The sequence below is a fragment of the Halyomorpha halys genome, unplaced genomic scaffold (assembly GCF_000696795.3).
Source record: "Halyomorpha halys isolate HHAL.00 unplaced genomic scaffold, Hhal_1.1 Scaffold251.1, whole genome shotgun sequence".
NCBI classification, from domain to species: Eukaryota; Metazoa; Arthropoda; class Insecta; order Hemiptera; family Pentatomidae; genus Halyomorpha; species Halyomorpha halys.
In genome coordinates, this window is record NW_027106674.1 from 1,612,773 (window position 1) to 1,638,781 (window position 26,009).

General features: G+C 31.8%; 1 protein-coding gene across 2 annotated transcripts in view; it reads right to left on the reverse strand.

The window, feature by feature from the left end:
* LOC106680246 (protein rhomboid) overlaps positions 1-26,009 on the reverse strand; it is a 296,075-nt gene that overhangs the window by 11,108 nt on the left and 258,958 nt on the right. For both annotated transcript variants that reach the window (XM_014419802.3, XM_014419803.3), the window contains one exon: positions 613-725. In XM_014419802.3, coding sequence (XP_014275288.1) covers positions 613-725 — 113 coding nt within the window. The remainder of the gene's footprint in view (positions 1-612; positions 726-26,009) is intronic.

Sequence of the window (26,009 nt, forward strand, 5' to 3'; positions counted from 1 at the left end):
AGATGAAGGAAAAATGAAATAAAATAGAACATGTATCCATGAAAATGATACAAAATTTTTGGTAAAAATAATTCAAAATTATAGTATAAAATAAAAAATTTCAAGAACCTCAAAAAAAGAACATATCGTTGTTGCTTGATCTCAGTAGTGGGACATTAAAAAAAAATAAATAAATAAAAAAAAAAAAATAATTTATTTTATTTTGAATTGGACGTATTTTATAGATACTACCGTAGACTGGAATGACTTTCTCTACTGGTGTCAGAAACTAAAAAAACGAAATTATTATTTTTTTTTTTTTTATGAAATGTCAGAATAATTTAATGAAGAGACAGTATTGAGATGATATCAGACCTGGCTAAGGGGGAAGATTGACCTGTTCATTCCAGTCCCACTCACTAACTGCTCACCAATTGCATCGTTCGGTGGCAATACCTCGGGATATCCCCGCGCATATTACGCAACTTGCGTTCGACCAGGATGTCAAGATGTGTGTAATAATTAATAAACATGGATTGCTACTTGATTAATTTGGATTTGGATTGTTGCATGACCTCAAGTATTTCTATAGTGTTCAGATGATAAAGTAAATCCTTTTTAATATTAAGGTACCTCGTAAAGAGCGGAGGCTGCCGAAGTACCAGGTGGAAATCGTGCTCTGAAGATACCTCTCGATCCAGCTGGTGGACGGCGCACTTGAAGCTACGCCGCCTCTTACCGCTCATCTGCAAAATAAAACAATATAAATTATGTATTTTTAATTAGATAACTTTATTATATCATATAAAATATTTTACAAAATTTTGTAACCGTGTACACTTAACATAACTTTCAATTATCACTATACTTGGAACAGAAATTAATTTTAACTCATGTAACGTGGTAGGTTAAAAGGAATCGACAACTGAAAAGCAAGGATAATGTTTTTCTTGTTTTGAAATAGTAATAGATAAGTTTAATTTTTATCGAAAATATCACTAGTAATCACTTCAACAAGAGTTCACTACAAAACTTGGGGGCGAAAGTAGGTTTGTAATTGATTTTTTAATAAGTATCATATAATAATATAATCATATCATTATATATTCTTCATATGGATATAACCACATAAAGGTTACCCTTAAAAGAAGAGGTTTTAATAAAACTTTAAAAGTTGTTGAATTAAAAAAAAAAATTATAATCTAATTAATGTGCATAACATTTTTAATCCAAATTTTCGTTGCGTTCAAATGAAAATAAAGACCGGTGAATATGTCACAAAAACAACTAGTTTTTCCAGTAGTACTCTTATTGTTTACAAAAAATAAAATAATAATAATACAAAGGAAAAAAATAAAGATATCAGTATCCCATAAAGTATGTTACAAAATAAAATAAGAAGAAAAATGTATAACATACATTTAATAGAATGTATATGTTTTTAATAGAAATATTAAAACCATACACATTTTTATCTATAAAAGGAAAAATTAATTTAATTTAACTCTGAAACCTCTGGATTTTTTTTTTATAAATGATGGGGGGAAAACAAATTAAATGCCTGTTGGTATTTAGATATTTTTTTGTCAATAAAAAAGGATTTTTATACCAAACGATGATGCATCCACTTCTCCAAAGTAAAGGATTTTTTTTTTTCACATAAAAATTCCACAAACAAAACTTATTTAGTTTATCTCAAAATAAAAAAACATTTTCCAATTCCACATTTGTATGATTACTTACTACATGAAGGAATTTACCTGATACCCCCTTGCAATACAAATCCAAATCGAGAAAATTCTACTAGAACTCATCATTAAGATTTAAAATAATTCCTACAAGAAAAGGAATAGACAACGGACAGACATGTCCACTTTGAAGGAGTGGACGTGTGGCACGAAAACGGAACATAAGCCAGTTCTGAGTGCTGTCTGAGCTGTCTGCCAACTTAATGTGCTCTGAGTCAGGTCTCAGTCCAAATCATTACTAATATAATTTAAATAATTATTTAAATTTATAAAAAGTTAATTTTTGAAATATATTGAACAGATGGACAGATACAAAGCTTTCATATTATACAGTTAGACCTCTTTGGGACATTCCATCCAGGATAAGTAACTTAAAACTAGTCCAACAACTCAATACTATTCCACTTAATTCATTGACATCAGAAATATCAAGTCACTCTTGATAGTGCGTAATGACGATTCAGAGTAGAATTTTAAGCAAATGTTTTAAATTACATAATTTATTTTTGAATAAAAATATTTTATTTTTACTAAATTTCAAGAAGGCGAAAAATATTTACGTATTATTTTAACATCTAGTTCCCTATGAAATGTAGCAATCTTATTCGTAAATGAATGTAAATAATAATAATACTAACCACTAAGTTATTAGTAAAAAAAAAGATAGTGATAACCAAAAATTATATATGCTGTGAGGGGATGAAAACTTCTAAGTATCTACTTTGGACTGCATTCAAACTCATAATAAAACAAAAAATTAATTTTGGAAACTTATAATTTCAAAATATCTTATGGGAAACCAATTGTAAGTATATAAATGATAATTAAATAAGTCACTGATAAAACAATTGCCTAGAATACAATTTATAGTTTATTCATTCAGTTTTATCAAATACAATTCGTGAACATTTGTATTCAACGTCAAAAGATATTCATCTGATAAATGAAATCTAACGTTTCATTTTCGGGAAGACAGGAACGAAAAGTCATGATCGGAATAACTAACGATAGGACGTGCCCCAAGAAGTTCGCCTGGACAGCTGGCCGAACAATTCCACTGAAAAAGACTAGATTTAGTAATGGAAGGAAAAAGTAAGAGGCAATTGCAAGAACAATTCCAAAGAGAATCGACTAATGAGTTTTCTCGCTGAGAACAGGGTCAGGAAGAGTGTGGGAGCTTCTTGCGATTTCTAGCTCTTAGCCGAACAAAGGCTATGTCTTCAGGGCTTTTCTTCTCTAATCGACCATGGGATACCGCCCTTCATGCAGTCATCGAAATAATGTTCTCATGAAAATAAATCAATATTGGTAAAGGAATTCTATTAGGTTCCGAAAGGTGGTAAAGGATTCCTAATAACAATTTAAACTTCATTGGGTTTCTTGCCCAGGGATAAGATAACCTCACAGTTATGCAGTAAAGAAATTTCCATGGCGAGTATGTACTTTACCGCTCAATTTTACAGCATATTAAGATTATGCTGTTCGGTGTTCTTCGACACATTTTCTTTACGAATAAAATCCTTAAGTTCCCTCTTAAGTTAGTAAAACCGATTCACACAATAAGTTCCGTTTTTTTACATACCGTTTACGCCTTGTTTAGATAAAATATTATATTAATATACGGAAATGAGAAGGAAAGAGAGTATACATTTTAATTTAGATTTAATATTTCATGTAAACGAAAGGTAAACGATATGGAAGGAAACCGACCATATATAAATCCACCCTAATTTTTCACATATTTAATACTATGTATGTCAATGATACCTCAGTTCAGGTTTTTAATCTTATTTTTTATTTTATTAAAAAAAAAAAAATTCTGAGAATGACTCGACTTTTTATTAGTTTGACGGAAATTTCTGACTTTTCAGAATAATGAAATGCCCTGAGTTTTTCAATATTCACTTATACTATATACATACTTTTAAAAAAAAAAATTATCATATGATTAAAATTTTTATAAATTATAATTGTCTTAAGGTCAAATAAAAATACTATGTTCTTAAAAAGTTTTAATTTCTTAAATACAAGTAATAAATTAAAATTTATTACTTGTATTTAAGAAATTAATAAATTAAAATTAATAAAGTAATAAATTAAAATTTATTACTTGTATTTAAGAAATTAATAAATTAAAATTAATAAAGTAATAAATTAAAATTTATTACTTAGGTAAATTCTTTGAACATATTAAGTAAGTATAATATAATTTAAAAATAATCATTTATTTATTGATTGGTTTTCTATTTATAGTCAACAAAGAAACTAACAAATTGTATAAAATTGTTGATGTAGTTAAAAAAAAAAAAATAGTGAATCATATATTCCTGAAGATAAGAATATAATAAATGTATGTATTTAGAACGCTGTATTTTTTTTTACCTTAAGGCAATTAAAATGTTTAAAATATATACATATTTAATGTATATAGACACAAATAAAGACTATTTCTCATTTTGAGGATATTTACGACGAATCTATATTCCAAAGCTGAATCCGTGTAACTAATTTGAAACAAAATGGACGATAACTAAAAGACCCTGTTACTGTTTGGGCAGAGAGAGACAGTAAAGACAGCCGGATGAAAGGGATGCAGTAGCACGCGCCAGATACTAGCACGTGTAAATCAATGTTTATATCGAGGGAGGTCAGTGCACCCCCTGCACCCTCCTGTTTGTGTACCTCGTCGGCTTGTTACCTTCTTACGTATACATCTGTTTCTTACATCGTCTTAATTCCACTTTCAAACGACTCAACGCCTTTCAAAACGTTTGGGGATGTCGGTGATTCGAACCGATGGATCTGGTTTCAACGGCAGAAAGGATAGTATCATAACTTAATTGTACAAAATGGTAACGGTACAGTTTAATCTTTAAAAATAAATTATAAATAATCAAAAAGTAGCCCGTTATTAGGGGAGATGTTTAAATCCTTCAGGATAATAAAGATGGTTATTGAGAAAATGGAAGCATTAGAAACGTTGAGGGTCTAAACAGATTTAAGTTAATCAGGGCATAATACTGTTTGTCAAAATAGGTCTGGTAAGCATTGAGGCGATTGGGCAAATTAATTGCGAGTTTAAAGCATTAATTCAAAGTCCAAACAACAAATACTAAAATTCAGGATAATAGAATGGTAACAAATAATCACTTAAACTAATCATTATAATTGGGCAGTGATTAATTCATAATATAAATAAGGGTTCTAGAACCACCCATAATTGATGGGATACGACTCCAGGACTTTAATTGAATTTTAAGATAGATGCCCGGGAAATGATTTCCGTTCGTTGGAAAAGAAACCCGACAATTTGTTAGACCCCCTGCCCTACCATTGAACATTTACCAGATTCCTGGTCGTTAATTACCCAGAAATACTGTAACTGTCCCCAGATTAAACCACGTTACTGCCTTTTTTTTTTTTAAGAAGAGCGATTGTTATAAAAGAGGTCTCACGATAAATCCCCAGGAGCACTTATCGTTATGGATAGGATAACTAACGGAGCCGTAGCCAACTTTCCCACACCGGTTAATGAGAGCTCCGGTAACTGAGTTTCCCACCTCACAAAATTAGTATTAATTCCTCAAGGGTATCTTTTAGGTAATTATAATCGTCTTCATCGGAACCTGATTTATTCTAAATTTTAATTAAACTTTGCAGTTGACGGAAAAATGTCAGTAAAACTTGTGTGAGACGCTTGACTTAAAATAATAAAACTAGTACGAGGAGTTTCTTTTATCAAAAGTTACTATATCCACTTCTGAAAAGGCAGGCGTTTTTTTACCTATTATAGATGGAAAACATAATAAATTTATTTCAAAATTTAAATTTTTAACCTTCAAATAAGAATTACAAATCTGCACTTTCAATAGATATTTAACTTATCTAGATGAGATCAGTTTTAAATAATAATATCCCAACAGTGGATATATTAACTTTTGATAGAAAACCACAAAATTGTTCCTGTTTGAACCTGTGTATTGATTTACAGACACAGAGACCATTAATAATGAGAAACAAACAATACACAGAAGGAGGTTTGTTGTTAGTGCTGGTATTAATCAAGACTAACATCCTTGTGTACAGGTCAACTCCTGTGCTCCTAGTGTGTCCCGATTAATCTAGGCATTAGTCAATTTACAAACAAATCCCAGGAATTCCTAACAAAAATACAAACAGTTTATTTATTTTAAGGGGGGGGGGAATTAAAAGTGAGCAATCTTCTAGTTAACTTTTTTTTTTAACCTTGGTCTCTATCTTCTCATGAAGACAAGCAGGGTTCCATCCGATATATAAACCTTAAATAATTCTTTGAATTTTCTCTGCATTACAAGACATCACAAGGTTCAAAAATAAATCCTCCAATATTGGTCTATTTTTTCTTAATGCAATAATAAAATAATCTCGGTCTAATAACAGTAAAACTGTAAAAGTAATGATCCCAGGTCCGATACCAGATTAGATTATCATAGATAATTTATTTTCTGTTGCTTCGGCACCGGAATGATATGAAGGTAGGGTTAAAAAAAAAAATATAGTGTTAAACTAGTCGCAAAAATAATATTATTTAAGACATTAAATCATCGAACTGGGAGGGTACTAGATTATCGGCTCAAAAATAAAATCTTAAAAATTTAATTTTACTCTTTTTATTATTTGATTTTGCTACTATTATGATTATCCTCATTTTTTTCAATTTGTTTCAGTTTAATCTTTATATATGGCCTCGATGAATACTTAAAATGTTAATATTTCTTACCCTTCATTTGTATTATTATTATTATTATTATTATTTATTAACTTGTATTATTATTATTCCATAAGATATAATTAAAAGGTTAATTAATTTATATTTTAGAACTATCTATGTACATCATGTTATTGATTAGGGATATGGTTTCAATGTATACCATCCAATTATATAAATAATATAGAATTATTATTTATTTACTTTAGATATACAAAAAAGGTCATTTAGAGCACATCATCAATATTATTCCAAGGAGATAAATGAGCGGCCCTGACCAGTTGTCTTTCTAACGGAGCAGAATCAGACCAAACCGCAATATTTTCCACCGATGCTTCGAGGAAAAGAAGTCTTGAAGTGGTCCAGCTCATATTTTTCGGTAATAGTACGTACTATTACCCCCAATAGTTACGGTACCCACTTCAAACAATAATAGCAATTTCCAATCCATTATTAACGGTGAGTTTCTCCTCGAGCCTATTCGGTCTCCAGGCTAGTGCCGAGGGCGATCTGCTAAAAGGACAGGTGGCACGCTCCTCCGACCCTCATGAAATAATTTTTACATTAAATTTGATAGTTTACTACTTTATTTTACTTTTAAAAAGGGATAAAATATATTTTAAAGTAAACTATCCAGGTTGATGTTAATTATGCATTGATATTTTTTTAGAAATTAGAGAATATTAATTAATTCATTATACATAACTAATCCTTCAAATAAACATAATAAGACTTCGCTACTTAAAAAACAATCGTCACAATAAATAAATCCTTTTTAGATTTTATGGTAAGAAACAAGAGTAATATGCGAATTTAAGGATAATAAGCCTATTGGAGCTTTACTTTCAAGTATTATATTTTAAATTGCATTTTTTCCCCTCCGATTTCGTTAAGACACGCACAGACATGTGTTTACATTTTATACAAACATTTACACTTTTACATTAATTCTTTTAATTTTCCAAATTGAATTACTCAAAATGTTTAAACTTACTTTTAGTTCATCAAGAAGTTTTTAATAGTAATTATTTTCTTCTACTATGTTAATTAAAATATATGTTATTTATCTTTAATTTATTGACAGATTATTTTTCTTGTTGCTTTTTATATTTTGTAATTTCTCCCTAACGAAATTTTAATAAATTCTTTTTTATTTAGTTGTATTTTTTAAAAGTATTAATTTATTATCGTTGTATATTTGAAACTACCACTGAGGTTTTTTTTAAATTATAATTTAGTTAGTATTTTATTCTATTTTGTACACTAAGATTTTCTATTTTTACTTTTTCTTTTCTTTGTACCTTATATAAATTTATATTGTAGAATATATATTTCTTTTATGCACTCATGTTGTTTGTTATTTTACTTAGTATCCCAATCCTCTCTGTATACTCCAATGCTATAATTTCATTTTCAAATTTCGTTTTCAATCCGCGTAAAATGTACACACAAGGATCCATATCTATGGCAATAACTCTCACAGCCCCTTCATTATATCTGATCCATAGAGATACATATCCATAGACCATTTGATAAATAAATCAAAGACAATGGCAATATTAACTTACAGCCGATGACGAAAGGCTAGAAAAAACTCGATGGTATCGCTGTTTAGCTATTCACGCCGCAGTTCCTACCTGGGCCTTCGCATGAGGCCAAATCTACATGATAATAAATGTGTAAAACAAAGTAAAAAATAAATATAAAAGAGAGAAGACAGGACAAAGACAGGGCTGCTTAGGATTCGGGAGCGGCACTCGGCGGAATGTAATATTCCCCTCTACGTCCTGCATCCTCCCTCCTTCGGGATATACATCTCTGCCTCTGTTTCCTCTCCAGCCCTCGCCTACATTTCAAATTGGGCATTAATAATTTTTAAAAAAACTCATAAAAAAAACTACAATGAATAAACGATTTTTCTGTCTTATAATCATTACTGAACTTTTCCCTATGATGGTTACATTTCGACTAAAAGTCATTATAAATGCAGAAACGAGAAATCTAAGACCAGTTGGTCATAATAAAATATTGATTACTTTGAAAGTAGAATTGACTACAAGAGAAGTTATTCCAGTCATAAATAAATAAGTGACGAGCCTAGAATATTTAATTCGACTAAATCACTGATAAGCTTCTTTTTTATTCCCCCATTGAATCGATAAATCTATAATCCATAGAAAGTTTCTAGAGTTCAGTAGAAATTATTAGGACAATAGGTATTTCGTTGCAATGGAGAATTAAAAATCTTTTAGTATATTTAAATTTTTGTCACTCCATTTGAAAATATTCCACCAGCGTCATAACAAAAATATTTTCAATTTTGATGAAATTGAGTTCTATAACGTCAGTTTAGTACAATATAACGTAAACTGCTAAGATAAGTACTGGGATAATTAATTAATTTTTATATAACAGTATAAATAATTAAAATATAATATAATATATATCTATTTTTAGTTTATTATTATTTTTATGTGCCAATTTATTATTATTTCTTTTATACCTAGTCTAGTGTGTGTGTGAACATATGAATATTCTTTTCTTTTTTTTCGCTTATATACAGTTTAATTCCACATATGAAGAATCATTGATACGGAAAAACTTAGGACGGATTAGAATAAAATAATATAATTAAAACAACTTACGAAAGTAAAAAAGCAGTCGTAAAAAGTTACTGTATCGCAATAAATAGAAATAATTAGGACCAAATGAACAGCAACAAGCTTCATGATGGGAATTTTTTAGTAGAACAGTTTGAAACAATTCCACAATTCTTATATAGTGTTTTACATAGTTTATATTCTATATTATTAGTATATATGTTGGAATTATGGTGTGGGGAAACTAACACAATTAATATCTCAGTTTAACATTTTAATATTATTAAAAATTACGGCTTGTTACGTTCTTGGCCTAACCTAATCATACATTTATGTTAAATAGAATTATAAGTATGCTGTGTTTGTAGCAGCTCAATATATTTGGGTAGAATTGCTCGTTAATATTGAGAGCCAAATTAACAGTTCCGAAAAGGCAAACATTTACATTGAATTGATCACATTACAAACAGTAATGTTAAAACAAGTTTTGTATTCATTTGGACATTTATTATGAGGAGCTTCGATACGATCGGGAAAAGGATATGAAGTAACGATTTAAGATAAAAAGAATATCTAATGATATAGGTTTAAAACAAAGAAGGAAGTAGATAGCGAAGGCGATTACACTTTACGAAACACCTACCTGTTCCGTCGGCTAATATCCTTTCGAGTTGAAACAGAAAAAGTCCCAATTGGCGAAACCCCGTAAGAGTTATCTCAAAGGGCAATTAAAATGCATTCTTTTCCAGCGATAGGATCGGACAATGGCTACGGGCACCTTGTGCAACGCTTTCTGTCAGCTTTTCCCACCGCCTTAACGGTACCTATTGCGTCACAAGATTATGTACATGTGTGTTCCTACAGGGAGCAGGTGAATAATTGTCGTGGAGGAGAGAAAACTAAAAGAATCGTCATAGAAAGGCCGAGTATGTACATTGGCATAGAGAGGATACAAAGGCACCTCGAGTCGACAATTGTTCAGAAGGCATTTGCATTTAGTTCAATACTCATCGCGCTAACGATCCTCATAGAAGAAAGCTAGGAGTGTTTCATGTTCCCACATTCGGTGGAAGACAGGAGGGGACTGGATCTTGGAAGGGTTATAAAATGTGATTCAAAACATTTAAACTAAGGTGACAGCAAGGAGGGTGGAAAAGGAAGTAATAAATACCCAGTTCTCAAAGCTGAAAGTATAAAAGATGAATAAATATGTTTATTTATTTTATTCACGTATGGAAGGAAGAAAAAAAGGAAATAATGCAAGAGAAAAGAAAACAAAATAATAGCTAAAATATAATGATGAAGAAATATAATGTTGGAAATGTTCAATAATATATAATTGTACACATACATTTTTAGTATGTTTCAATATCATGGCCATATCAATTTGGTAAAAGTAATAATTCACTTCAAGAATGAAGTATTGTTATATTAAGGCATATTTCGAAATATCAAATGAAACTTGAAAATATGTCATTACCTATTTTTCCAAATATCCCCCCAGTCTGAAATAACTGAGGCTGAATTCCATCTTTAAGATGTATAGCTATATCACTATACCCAACGGTAACAAACCGTTTTGTTAAATCCATTAAGCTAAATACTGTTAAAACCATCTAAGCGTAGCAGGGTGAACCGGTGGATACGGTCCTTTAGTGCCGAAGAATAATTGCAAACTCCAAAGGTCATTGTGGTAACTTTCAATGACGGTTCTATAATAATGACAATAAAAAGAAAAAACAGAGAAAGGGCACTAAAATTGATTCATTGTGGAAATCGAACAGTTGCATTCTCGACGTTCCCACGGAATGAGAGAACATGACAATTCCCGATGATGACGCAAGATAAGGCCGTCACTATGGTTCAGATAAGCATAGGTGTAAATGGTCGGCTATTTCTGGAATGAACTAATCTCGCGCATGCGTCACCGTCGGCGAAGACCCTCCCGTTGATAGAGGAATGACTGAAGCGGAAATGCCCTGTTGTGGCGACATCCGGCGCCGTGGTGCGGCGCCTTGGCACGCACCGCTCCTGGTACACGCGCCATACCCGATCCATATACAGCCAGGGGCCTTGAGAGCCTGTCTTCAGGGGAACCTCATTATGGAGGTACGAGGGTTTATTCAGCATTGAACAACTAATAGCTTCTTGTAGAGAGGTAAATTTGGCACATTATGCGGTAACAATAAGTAAACACAATAATGCAGAAGACATTCGAGTTTCTGGCATAGGCCCATCGACTTTTTCGTAGCTAAATTAATATTGACGTTAGGATTCAAATACTTTTTACGGTGATAGCTCCAGGATGACGTCCAAAAAATGTACGTTGCTACAGAAACAATTATCTCAGGTTGGAAGTGTAGTTACTTATAATAGGTATATCAAACTTGTGATTCGTGAGATATCTTCAACTTTTATTAGGAAAAAAAATACGTTTTATAAAAAAAAAATTATCACTAAACGTCCACGTAAGTCCCTCGGAATTCCGCAATTAGTACACCACGGTGTTTTTAGGTAACTCAACAAACGAGACCAACAGTTCTCATGATGGATGTAAATATGGAAAAGCATAAGCTGTAATTCATTTACAATTTAGTTATACTTGCATTATCCTCTTGTACAGTTTTATGCATATTTATGGAGGCCAGTAAAGCAGTAAAAGTCAGGGAATAGGAAAGATGTTGAACTTCGAACTTATACTCCATTTAGCGCCCTCTCGAGATGGTTCCATTAATTTTCTCTAAAAAAACAAATGATAGAAGAAACATGCCGATTTCAAAATGTTCTGCAGCATCCAACAATACACTTACCTATTTTCTGACAGCCTACTTTTACAATTACAAAAATAACGAGGCTTACAATACAAGAGACAGTTGTAAAGACAATGCTCTCACATATGATATTGTTGGCCGCCTACAATAGGCAACTTGATAGTAGATCTCAGCTTGCCATTAACGGGTCCTTAACGCTCTTGAACACCGCTCTACTTCCCAAACCGAACGGTCTCTACTCCTTTCCATAACGGACAATTTATATTTATCATTACCCAAGTTTAAAAAAAATAAATAAATAAATAAGTTCTATATAAAGCCCATCCAATCCATCCTCCCTCAGAAAATTATATTTTATTTATTGATTTTTGAATAAACATTAAAGTGTTAAAGTCAATTGGATTTTTAACATACGTAAATGTATTGGTTTGAACTTTCTTAATTGCGATTCCCTAATTCAAGTAAGCTACCCAACTTCTCTTAAACCTAAACCATACCCAAGGAGTTCTTTAGGACTTCACATGCATGCATGATAGCTAATTATATAGGCACAAAAAACAATTTATATAATAAATATAATAACTGATTTAAAAATGGGCAATAATTTTATAGTGTAACAAGTAAAGGAGTACAAGAGACAATTTTGGTAATACAATTTTTTATTCCTATCTATCTGTACATAAACCAAATGTATGCTTCAGTATTGACGAAATTTTCAAGTTATGAATAGTTATTGATAATTCGTTGAGAATTTCTAAAAATTTTCAAAGGTGGAGCGTAAATTCATAAATTGGAAAATTATTGATTGACCGTGTGTAAAGATGAAAGGAATATGGTCCGGGTGCGGTCAAGAAAAACTCAAATAGTAGAAATATACTATTTTAATGAGCCAACGTTTCGCCCCACGTTGCAGGGCTTCTTCAGGGCTATTTTGACGGCAGTCAAAACTAAAATCAATTTTGACTGACGATTAAAATTAGTTTTGACTGCCGTCAAAATAGCCCTGAAGAAGCCCTGCAACGTGGGGCGAAACGTTGGCTCATTAAAATAGTATATTTCTACTATTTGAGTTTTTCTTGACCGCACCCGGACCATATTCCTTTCATAAATTCATAAATGTTTTCATAAAAAAAAAATCGCATTATCAACATTTTCACCTGTACCCTTTTCCTTCTAACTCAATAAATTAGCTTTCTATATTATCATTACTTTGTAATATTTGTAAGGAAATAAAATTTAAAATATTTTCAACGAGATTCTAAAACAAAAATTTAATTTTTTGCTTGTGGTGTCATATCTTTTCTACCCTCTATTACCAGTTCAGATGTTCCTGAATTTAAATGGTAAGCCATTTTAAGGGTATCGCAAAATTATAAAATGTCTCACTTTTGTAGTTTTTTTGCTGAAAAAAAAAAATGTTTTTTTTTTGTTCCATTATTAAGGTTTTTCACGAAAAATCGTTATAACACTTTTTTTTATTCCCAAATCATTTAACTGTATTCCGTGAAAATTCATGACCATTTACAAAATGAAATTGTTTAAAAAATGATTTAAAAAAAAGTTGAAATATTTTTTCCACATCTATGAAAATAAATCAAATAAAAATATCAAAAGTATTCTCAAATACATTTTTTTTTTTTTCATTTCCTCATCTCCTAGATTTATCAGTGCATTTTCTCAAAGAAGTGAAGAAGTAGACGCGGAAGAGTTAGATGAGGATAAAATGAGAGAAGTATATAAATATATTTGCGACTGATATATAATGTAAGGCTGGGGTTATGGAACCCTTTCTTCTATTTCAGTCCTCGCGGGGGGTCAGCCACTATATCCGTCCAAGTCTCTACTGTCCGCCAGCGAAAATCTTTCAAGCTTAATCCCAACCAACGACTTTAAAATATTTGTATTATTTGAAAGATTATTTAAAGGGAAAAAATAATAGCAATAGGAGTATAAAAAAATTGAACTATGAATGCACTGAGAACAACCAACATGAGCTCAAATAATTAAAAATTAAATAATAATTAAAATACAATACAGAATTGCTTACAAAAGTAACACGAATAAGTGTAATAAAAAAAAAGCTGTATTTAAATTTTAAAACTTAACGATACATATTAATATTTGTGTTTAATGTGTACGACTATACACAAACATTAAAAATTTAAAAACGTCGAGTACAGTTTTTGGAGGATCTCATGAACACGGCATAAGTAATAGTCATAAACAAATAAAATAATACCGAAAAATATTAGGAGAATAAGAAAAGTAAATATTAAAATGTATACACGACGAATAATTTATAAACCTAGACAATTGTCATTGACGTTATTTCTGTCTTTTAAAATACTTGAAATATTTCCCTCCCTTTCTAATGAAAATTCCTCAAGGGGTTTTTCTTGTAAAGAGGAGGCAAAATAATTCAGAATGGCTTTTCCGAATCAGAACTGAAATCCTAGAAGTCATGGAGTTTAGTATTCACTGCATGTTGAAGGGGCTTACACGACCTTCACCCTCCCAGGAAAACGTTTCTCACTCAGCATCACTCTCGTGGTTCCGAATTCTAACTATTTACTTTAGTACATATAAATAATTTAAATTCGTAGTTTCTGTATGCAATTATCTTAGCCAAATTAGGGCACAATAAAAATTCATACAATTATGAATTAAAATGGTAATAGTGCACTATGACTCTGGAAATATAATTAAGAGTAATGTAAAATCTTGATGAAATCGATAATTGTTGGTAAATATTTAAACTTTTATTTTATGAATTTAGATTGTATAGCTTATAAACTCCCTAACCACTCAAACCCCCGAGTTTCTAATCTTGCATCCTCTTCCATTCCTGACAAACTTTCGAGCCGTCTGAAAAGAAGATGGACACGAGACCAGCTAATGTAAAATGTCATTAGAGTGCTACCAATGGGTAGTTTCTTTACACGCCTGTAACACTCCAATTTAACTTAGATCAGATTTACTAAATGTATTATAATGTACAGTTGTAAATAGCAATAAATAAATATTAAAAAAAAAAAAAAAGATTTTATAGCACAATGATAATGATGTAAATGTTAGTTATAGCTAGTGGCCGTTCTGAAAATTAACTACTATACTCTCAAATTAATACGGGATCTGCCGGAGATATGGTGATTCTAATGACTGATGGTATTATTCCATAATTGCGCAAATACTCATCTAGAATTACCTCACCGGACCCTATTCTCGTCTTCTTAATAGCTGTAATCATTATCATCCGTGATCAATGCCACAGACATCATACATATTCAGTATTCGACGGTAATACGATTCATCGAGTATTGTAAAAAGGAAAGAGGACCCGGCAGACAAATGGCGGCATTTGTAGGCGGCGGAGTGCTCCGGATTCCTGAGCCGAGTCCTCATTGTCTTTGCCGAGCATTTCCCAGAACAAGACGTGAAGACACCTGCCACATGTACGCTTCTTCTTCCACTCCATCTGGAACCTCGTCTCACCGTCTCAGTGAGTCGCAAGAATCTGATTAACATCAACAGGGGGAAATGAAAAGAATCGACGGGCAATTCTACACTAACACTGTAGAGAGACGGTTAATGGTTATTTTAAAACTAAATTGTACTTTTCGTGATTAGTAATACGCATAGTCACATTGTTTGGTATGAAGTGTCCTAAGAACCAATGAAGGAAGGTAAATTCCGAGGAGTTTTAGACTAATTTTCTGATATGCCTACCTGGTATGAAATAATGATAACACTACAATACATTTATAATATCGGTACTGAGATTTCCCCAATATTCTGTAATTATTATAAATAGTACGGATAACATGCATACCCCGTTCAACGCGAACTTCAAAAGTTCGTTAGGATACCCTAATAGGCAGAATTTGGATAATTGCTCCAATCATGAGATACTTTTAATAAACCTTATAAATGAAAGGTTAATTATTAGAAATTAGTATGACATCCAACTGAATTCATAGACAAGTCCATAGTGTGAAGCCTGAGGAATGTTTTCCTCTTCCAAAACACGTCCATAGAAAAATGAAAACCGGCGCTGCCACCGGTAAGGAACACTCCCTCGCATTGAAATCAATTTGGAAACGATTAGATTGAGAATATGGAGTTGAGACTGGCGTTTGATTGATGATGTGGACATTGGATGATTACCGAAGAGGATCGAGTTGACCGATCCGGAGGACAGTCACCCAAGAGCTAGCGCAGACAATGGTAGCGACCAGGGATCCGCGCCCACGCCAAGCATACCTTGGTCGGCCCACGCCGCACCTCCGCGCCTTTATTCACATCCTTCCAATAACAGTCCATATCATCCAGCATCTGGCTACCGGGCGGGGGACGCTCATCGTCCGAGATTCAGAGGGCTAAAAAGTATGAGCAGGACATCTTTTGACAGTTGATCCGGAGGAATTACAATCGTATTACTTAAACTATCATTACACGGCTTAGCAGGAGCTATTACTACAATAGAAGCTAATATTTCAGGCAAAGAATTAAACAAAGAATGAGTTCCAAGTATAAATAAATAGTAAAAAAAAAAAATAATCTCTTTTTTACATGAAAAATAATTATTTATGATACATTAATAAAACGATTTTTTATAAGAAGGCGCAGCTACATAGAACCTCAGAGGATGAGCCTTGAAGATATGCTTGACATGAAGAGAAATCAAGAATCAGTTCTAAATCATTGTTACAAAATTAACATATTTAATAGTGACGTGATGAAAATAATAACTTTTCTATTATTATGGCATTATAATTATGTATTTTCTAGGATTCCTTTAGATTCAATTGAATATATTTATTTATAGTAATGAGACGAAATTCAAATTTATTTTTTAGGTTGTAGTATGGTCAATTTATGCTATATTTTATAACTAACTATCACTTCACAGATAACATTCAATATTTAATATGATTGTTTTGTATCGCAATAAATAATCTAAGGTGCAACAAAATGTGTCCTCAAGACACTCCAACAAACAATTCGACAGCTACCAGTGTCCCTCGTCTCCCCTTCCTCCCACAAGTTACTTGCATGTCATATTAATGTCACAGCACATTTAGTTATATTTATAATACTGATATAAATTTTAATAAATAACTACGGATACAACATCTTAGCCATTAATTGAGAAAGCGGTGATTACTCAAGCTAGCCATCTTGATTAGAGACACAGAGGAGAGCCGCAACGTGGAATGGATCGCCTACAAGAGATGGGATTCCTACCGTCCCACACAGGCGCTATCCTCAGCCCGAGCATATATTATGGGCGTCAGGAGCATTGCGCATAGGTATAATTAGGTGAAGCAAGGCAAGGGCGAACTGTGAATCATTTTGGTACACTATATCCTCCGGTTAGACGGAATATCTTCCAAATAGGATACATTCTTCGCATTCCTCCACGGTCATTAATGCAGGCATATTTAAGTCCTTGTCCTGATTCACTCCAACTGAAGACGACGTTTACAACACTTCTGAGCGAAATCCAGCAGACCAAGTTAATGAAATCTCTTTCATCTTCTTCGATAAAGGTCGAAATACCCAACAGCGATCAACAGGCCTAAGAGCCAGTCCAAAATAACACCCTGCTATTCATGCCTCCCTACAATTTTACAAATAGCACTTTTTTTCTCCATTGGCCATGAACGAGGATCCACTTTCAGAAATCTGAAAATGGCACCCGTTTCCCCACCCTAGCCAGACAAGTCTGTTGTGGAAATAGCATTCCTATATTTGACTACAAATACATTTTCGTTACTACGGCGGGTTAAAACGTACATATTTATATAACTTAACACTGTATTTCATTACAAATTATTATTTTTATATGATTTTAAAATAACTTTCTTCTAAATTTCTCTTTGTACATAATTTTATGTTACTAATGAATTATATAACTATTTTATGATATTTATAAGATGCTCTCCTTGTTCTTTCGTTTCATTTTGCATACATGATTGATTATCCCAAGGGTGACGGAAAAAGTATATCATCCCCTTCAGGGATAATAAGCCAGAAAATATTCGAAATATAAGCTATTTCACAGATTGTAGAAAGTCTGAAATCGACTTAATTCTTCCATTAAGAATCTTCTTTTCATCTTTTTACTAAAATAGATTAAAGGAACTATTTAGAAAAATCAGTCAAAGTAGTATAGACCAGAATTTCAAAATCTCCTACAGCATGTAAAACACTAATTTTGCTGCCCTCCCCATAATGGGTGAATGGAAGTATTATGTGAAAAATACAGCAATCAAACAAAAAACACATTTTATGGTTTTTATTTATTTTCTTTATTGTTATTGCTCTTTTAGACAAGTAAATTCTAATTAAACGACTGAAAATTATTAATTATTATTAACCCCTATTATAAAACGTGGGTTGAGCCGCCGTTAGGCGAAGAGGGACTATAAATATATACTTCAGATATCATTATACTACATATGATATGATTATATTATAAAGGTCATGTTGATAGAAATATAAAGTTTAAAATTTAATATTACTGGGACAAACGAAAGGAATCAGGTTTGCCATAATGGTTAAGTATATTGGGTATAATGAAGGTATCGATTTAGTTGTATTTATTAAAGTGAATCATAATAAAATTTAAAAAAAAAAAGTGAATAGTTAAAAAAAAAAATACTACAATCACCAACGTTTCGGCCAGATGTCGCACTGCACAGTCCAGTAACTTACTTGAGCTGCTCTAGCCGAGTGTTTTAAATTTATTCTTTGTGATAAAAACAGGTAATGGGGGATAAAAAACAATATTTTATATAAAATATTATAAACAAAGTAAACACTTTTTGTGGAGTACACCCATATAAAAAGAGAAGGCAAAAAAAAAATCTACTTCTGTCCATTTTGGTGGGATACTATCGAAACTTTGGATAGAGACCTAGTTATTGACAATGACATCGGATGCCATGGCACTACGTAAGGTTCCCTAGTTTCCTATTACCTTCCAATAATGGTCATTACCCCAATAGTGGAATACAATGGCGGCTATAGTACACTACTAGCGCAGCGGTAAAGACAATAGAGAGTATAGACCCGATTAGGGGCCATTACTATTTCTGGTATGGTGGGGTTAAATCTGGCCAAGGAGTTACCTTTAGGAGTTTTCAAAGGCAGCTTCTAAATCTGTTCCAGGCGTCAGTGGGCCCGCTCCAAAATATATGTCGAGTGCCTTCCACTCCTCGGCCTCTGCCTTCTTTTAAATAGAACAATTGTCTTAAGCCACTTGGTCTTCTTCCGCTTATTAAATGAATGAGGGCATGGGTAGGTGTATTCCAACAACTCGGAGTTAGAAGCAGGTTTTAATCCTTAAGTTTTTTTTAATTTATTTCTGTACGTTATATCCTTTAAGACATACAGAGGGGTTGTTCTAGTAATTAGAATATAAGTACAAAATGTGGAATGTTAAAAAGAATTTGGCCCAAAGTAGAAGGAAATTTTGAGATAAGTGTAATAATCACCTTCTATCATTTTAAGTTATTCACTAAGGATTTTTTTCCGACATCCATAAATCATAAATACGGCTCCACTCACAGATTATATACTAAAAAGACTAAATTTATTTAAAACAAAATAAATAAATAAAATGATGAGCCCTTAGCAATAACGTATCAGCTATAAAAAGAATCATACAAGAATAATATAATTAATTTTAAAAAAAATACCATAGAATGCATAAATAATTCTTTTACTAGGTAATAGGAAAACTATAGGAGGCTATTCGAGATTTGAAGCAATAAAATTGATTATCAAATTTTCAAATAAAAGAAATTATGTACCTACCCAATAGAAGCTATTAAACATTAAATAGAAATGTACTATGAATACAAAAATCGTAGTAAATGGGATGTATTTATTCTTATGTATTTAGCTAACATTTTTTTTTATTAGCCCCTTATATATAGTGTAATTTTTGTAAATATAGTATTTCTTTATTATTTAATAAAAATTATATAGAGGAGCAAAAAAAAATTTATAAATAACGTGTAATGATTAGAAATTATATTATAATTTGAACCGACAACAAAATTTTATTTATAATCCTATCTAAAATTTTGAAATATATAACACAAGAACAATAATACTAGATTTATTGAATATATTGAAAATCTATTTATTCACATTTTTTACAATAAAATACATACTGCTTAATCTGTATGAACCTCCTAGTTTAAAAAATATATATTTGTTATTAAACAGGCGATGTATATTCGTTAGTTATTTAGTTTAGTCTGAGTATTGTAATTGTTTAAGTAATGTAAAGATTAAAAATGTTTATAATATCCAAACAGTTTACTTACCGTTTGCATATTTCCCGCTAATCTACTTAATAATACGAGTAAATCTCTACTGAGAAAAGAAATGGCGCTAAAACCCAACGACTCTTGAGTAGGGAGGGTGAAAGCGGAGATTGAAATGAACAACTCAATCATGAATGATGTTCAAAAATAGGATTCCACTACACAAACGTCCCTCATGAATTCTCTGTTGACTCCAGGGAAACCTCAACATAAACACCTTTGGCGGTAGATGAATGAATTCCGAGACGGACATAAATTTCCTAGTGGCTCCATTAAAATATTCGTGTTATTTTTAAAAATGACAGCAACTGACTTCTTCTTTCCATTTTTTTCTCTCGACAAAATAGTTTGCTAGCTAAGCAGTCTAATAATGTGAAGGAGACAATAATAATCTGATTCAACAAATACCTCTATCATCTTACAAGAAATGTTGCTTCTTTACCGAAACATGATGTATTGTCATCCCATCAACTCCAAGCTTGGTAATTTTCTTTTTTAATTTCCACAAATATTAACGGTACTAAACTATGACATTACCATTCTTTAGCTAACTATGATTTTCCTCATCTAGTCATAGTCTTCCTAGTCATAGATTCGATTCGCTGAAAGAGAGCTCTAGCTCACTCGATTTGTTCTCCGGACACATTTTTATTAGTGACTAAGCTGATGTGACTAATACAAATTTCTAACATTAATCATGTATAATACCACAGTTATGCAGAACAGGATGCAATATCAAGGCGGTATAACATGTAAATCAATATACGAGTTAATAGCAATCGAGGGCCGTATTCCGAACTACCAGAAAAATTAGATCAGGAAATTTGAATTCAATAACCGCTATCAAAAAAATTTATAAATCGGATAACAAAAGTGGTCGTAGGGGATAACAAAAAGAATTTTTATATTACGAAACTGCATTTTACGTTAGTGAACGTAACAAAACAGAGCAGTTTCCAAACTTGTTCGCTACGTTCCAATACCCGATGGTTTGCGACCTCCACATTCCAGATAGATGACGACCACTACCTTGATAAGATAATGGCGAGCTCTGGACCTCCAGGTGAGGGGGCCTGCTCTAGATAAACATTTAGATTTTGCCACACGGCCAACCAAAGGATTATTACAACACTCCTAATATTATAGATACTGTTAAGGTGTCAACCACAGAATAAAATTAAACTTAAGCTTTTCTAAAAAGCCCAAATCTAGTTTTAATCTTAAGTTAAATGGATACATTTATGGATGTTTTATTTTGATTCTTTATTAATTACCTTATCATTAGAATTATTGAACTAATTCAATTTTTTTGTTATAAATTCTTTTAATTATCAAACATTTATTGATAGTTTATGTTTATTTTTGTTGTATTATATTTCCTATGTATCTTAATTTCTATCAAAATATTTCATAGATTAAATTTTTAGTAAGATATATTTTAAATAGTTATTATATTATCTTTGTACGTTTGAAGTTTACAAGTTTTTTTTTAGAAGTAGTAATTTCTTTTATTTTCTTTTGTACATTAAAATCTTTCTATTTTTCATTTTTTCTCTTTTTATTTTTTTTCTTATCTTGTACTAATATTTATTTTTGTAATTTCATTTACCAGGCTACCCCCTTTGTATATGGCAAGACTATAACAGATGTAAAAAATAGATTTGTGATCTTTGATAAAGAGCTAAATCGATGTTCGCAGTAGCCATGAAAGAGACCTACTTTCGGGTATAATGCCAACATCACTAAATTTATTAGGACAAATTTACCCAGACTTTGTGGAGACCGTGTCATCCACTCGGGGACGTCACCGTGGAGAAGGGAGGTGGTTAAATAATCCTAAATTAAAAAAAAAAACTTGAGAAATACTTTTAACTACGAAAATTATGTTAAAAGATTTTATTTAAAGAGTTTCTAAAACTAAGGTAAAAACTATTTTGCGGTACTCTAGCCGAGCTAACAAAAATTAGTGTCAAAATTATCCTTAGAGTGGTTAAATATCCACGAAAAGAAGAAAAAAAAAACCGTGCCCGTGTAGGCGACATATTTCCGTGACAACGTATACTCTATGCTAATATTACATAAATATAAATTAAAATCAATCCAATGTTATATATTTGAAATAATAAACCAGTTCACATATTGAATTCAGATATTTATTTTTGCTTGGTTATACATTAATTAATTTTTATACATATGATATAATATCCATATGTTAAACGAAGTCAATTTCCGTTACGGGACACTTTTTCTAACATGCCATCCCGCAAAATGATTTATAAGACGTTGTCACGTCAAAAGTGCAAAGTAAATGATGGAATGCACTATATGAAATGTTTACTATTTTCGTTTATTTTTGTTCCGGAATATTTTGAAAAAGTGACATTTGCTTGCAGGTCCGGTAGGGGTACCCAAGAGTGCCGCGGCACCTAGTTTAGGAACTACTGCTATAGTTAGATCCTTTAAGAGAAAAAAAATATGCGGAAAACAAGACGGCTAATAGCAATTAATAAATATTAAGGAAACGCAGCTCTCTCTTCTTGTTCAGAAAACTTCTGAATCAGTATGAAGTTTAATTTCTCATTGTATTCTAACACCAAGGTTGGGGTCTATACTATTGGATTATTAATAAAAATGAGGACTTCCAATACACATAATAAGAAGTAACTAGTATATATTTAATATTATTAATATTAACATTAATAGTCCATGCTGGATCATGACAGAAGAGACGACAGAGCAGACAAGACGAAAGCCCGGCGGCAGACAGAGCAGACTGAGGTGGCCGGCTGCCAGCACTGAGTCACTGTCAGCTGATCCCAAGGCCGTCTCTCTCATCTGTCACCGTCTCACTCACTCTCTCAGTCCCTTCGCGACATTTAATACAATAATTTCAATTCATTCTATTATAAAAACTTATAAACAAATATATTTAGCGCTGAAGATTTTCTGTAATTAGGTACCGGCTAGCTGAGGTACATTTCTTAAAATACTAATTGGTTTTCCCCATAGTGACAGTATCCCTTTCACCTCATAAAATAACTCAGGCTTGTTCAAGAAAACAAATTTACACGTTATTTTCAAATAAGTATCGTTGCCAAAACCATGGGCCTAATTAATTCAAACTTTAGAGCTCTAGTTTTCTTCCATGATTTTCTTGACTATAAATACTATCATTCGCATAAACCCATCTCAGAATTTAAAAAAATATGTATATATTTGAATTAAACAAATGATTTGAAATTGTATTGATATATTAGTAACTACCATATGGGTGCCCGGGGAGAGATTTTACCAGGCGTCTCCCATAACATCTCTAAATTGGCCAGTAGCCTATTTCCTCATGTTTTCTATTCTACACCCTCACACATTCAAAAAGGGTAATTCAATTTCGAATCTACCTGGCTTTTTTTAATTATAATTTATGAAAAAATAATACTAGACTGATTTTAAAAACAACTCAACATCCGTTTTTACAAGATGATCGATATTTGTTCCCTTGATTCTGAAAAAAATTTAAGATTAATCCAGGATATTTAACGAGAAGAACTTTGGCGATTTTGCACACCTTTCAATCCTTCCACATTGAATTATTCAGTTGATAATTTGTATGTCAATGGAGCTGGTTTTATAGAAGTGTCTTTAGGAAGTCTCTAATTCTGCTCCCTATTTTCCACCATTATGACTTTCCAAAAAAAATTAGAGAAAAATATGACCAAATTAATCAGCCTTTATGTTAGATACACTTCATTTATTTCACAAGTATGAAGGTATGAGGTATAACATGTATACACCTACAGTAGTACTGATAAATTACGCACAAGCTCTGTGGTACAGCATAACTTATAATGGCTGTATTGAAAACAATAGTATAAATACAAAGAAAAAAAACTTGTATGTTTTCTTAGCCGCGCTCTTACATTTCTCGAAAGGAACCGAAGACGACTGATGATGGGAAAGGGCTTTGGTCTGTCCAGCCAGCTATTTCTATCTAAGGAAGGTCGGATTTGGCAGTGCCTGAACTGTCGCGCGCCGTTCCAGCGATTCCAAAGTATATTTGTTTCATCCATGGCAGTCGCACTTGAAATATCTCGGCCGCAGACGAGAGCGAGCCAGCAATAGATATTCCTTTATAGATGTTACGTGATATATATAAATAAACCTTTTTTTCTAAAAAACTTTTATTATTTTATTTTATAAATAAACAATTTATTTGCTATAAAAATATTACAAGAATTAGAACATAAGTAATCCCAATGAAATATAACATGCCGATGAATTTAATTAAAATTTCTTGAGAGATTGGGATATCACAGCGAGTGAAGAACTGTTACAGGTTCGAGTCCGGCTGTGGCAGATCATCATTTATTACGTTATATGAGCCATTGGTCGACCCTAGAGTCGGGAATATTCCCTGGGGCACACTTAGCCTGATTCTGATTCAGCTTGAAGTGACATATTATTCTTCAAAGATTGTTGGCGGTCAAGCGTAAATTTAATTAAATTTTAAATATATTACTTTAATTTAATTTATTTTTTATTAAATTCAGAGGAATAATAAACATAGGAAAAGTGTAATAATTATAAAACTACATTGCTTTTATTTTTTTTCCCTTTCCAATACATTTTGCCAAACAGCTACGAATCAGGGTTCCGAAATGGGTCTTTAGCAATTAATTCATTGCACGATACAACTTTTTCCCCTTACAAATTGACAATCCAAAGAGGGAAAGCACATTTTGGGAATTAAAAAAAAAAAGCCATTCCGTAGACAATTAGAGATATAATGGCGAATTAAATGAAGCCTGATTTCGTTACGGAGATTGGAACTGTCACTGACCGGGTTGTTTTTTATAAAATGAATCGTGTGTGGCCAGCAATTGGGAGTAATTGTCAACCTCTCATTGAGTTAATTAACAGATTTCTATAATTTCAAGGGCTATTAGCTCTCATAAATTGTTTAATACGCTTAATTTGTCTTCTCATTCATGGGACAATGATTTCAGTCACAAATACTTAACTTTCTATTACTCGTCACCAATGATTCAGAAATTAGACTTGGCTTATTTTTACAAATAAAGATTGATTTTTTTTTCAAAGCGTCAATAGGACAGCAAAGACTAGGAGGTTTATGTTTTGTACAGGGTTTAAACGATTTTTTTTTTTTTTTTTTTATGGAAATTATATAACAAAAATACATTCACCGTATGTAGAGTCCCCTAAATAGTAGCTTATGTATTATTATGGTAAAGTAAATTAAATAATAACTGTAGGCCTAGCTCCAAAATATAGTTATTCGCCCAAATAATGTTATAATGCGGGAAAAAATAAAATAACACTGCTTAATAACAATAAAAAAAAATAAATTAGTTTTTGCAACCTTGGGAGAAAAACTATTTATCTAATGGTTTGGCCAAATTTGTTGGGTTACATGAACATATCTTACTTATTACAGAGTATAAAAAATGGTTAGTAAGATATAATATTAGTAAAAAAAAAATTTGTCAACATATCATTACAATAAAAATGAGATGATATGCATTATTTTCTATTTTAACTTTATTCTTTGTTTTTGTTTTTTTACTTCCTCACTACAAAACCAAAGGTTCACCATATAGGAAATGAAAAAAAAAAACTTAGTTCCTCAGAATCGAAAATTGCTGTCACTCCTATTTTACGTTTTAGATATCAAGCAACCAATTTGTTACCGAGTCTGTTGTCATATTTGAATTTGTTTTCTGAATATCTGTGCGTTAGTTGGAACTCAAAACTTTGACAATTGTACAGAAAACCTCTCTCTTCAGCTTCTCTCCTTGTAAATATGTTTT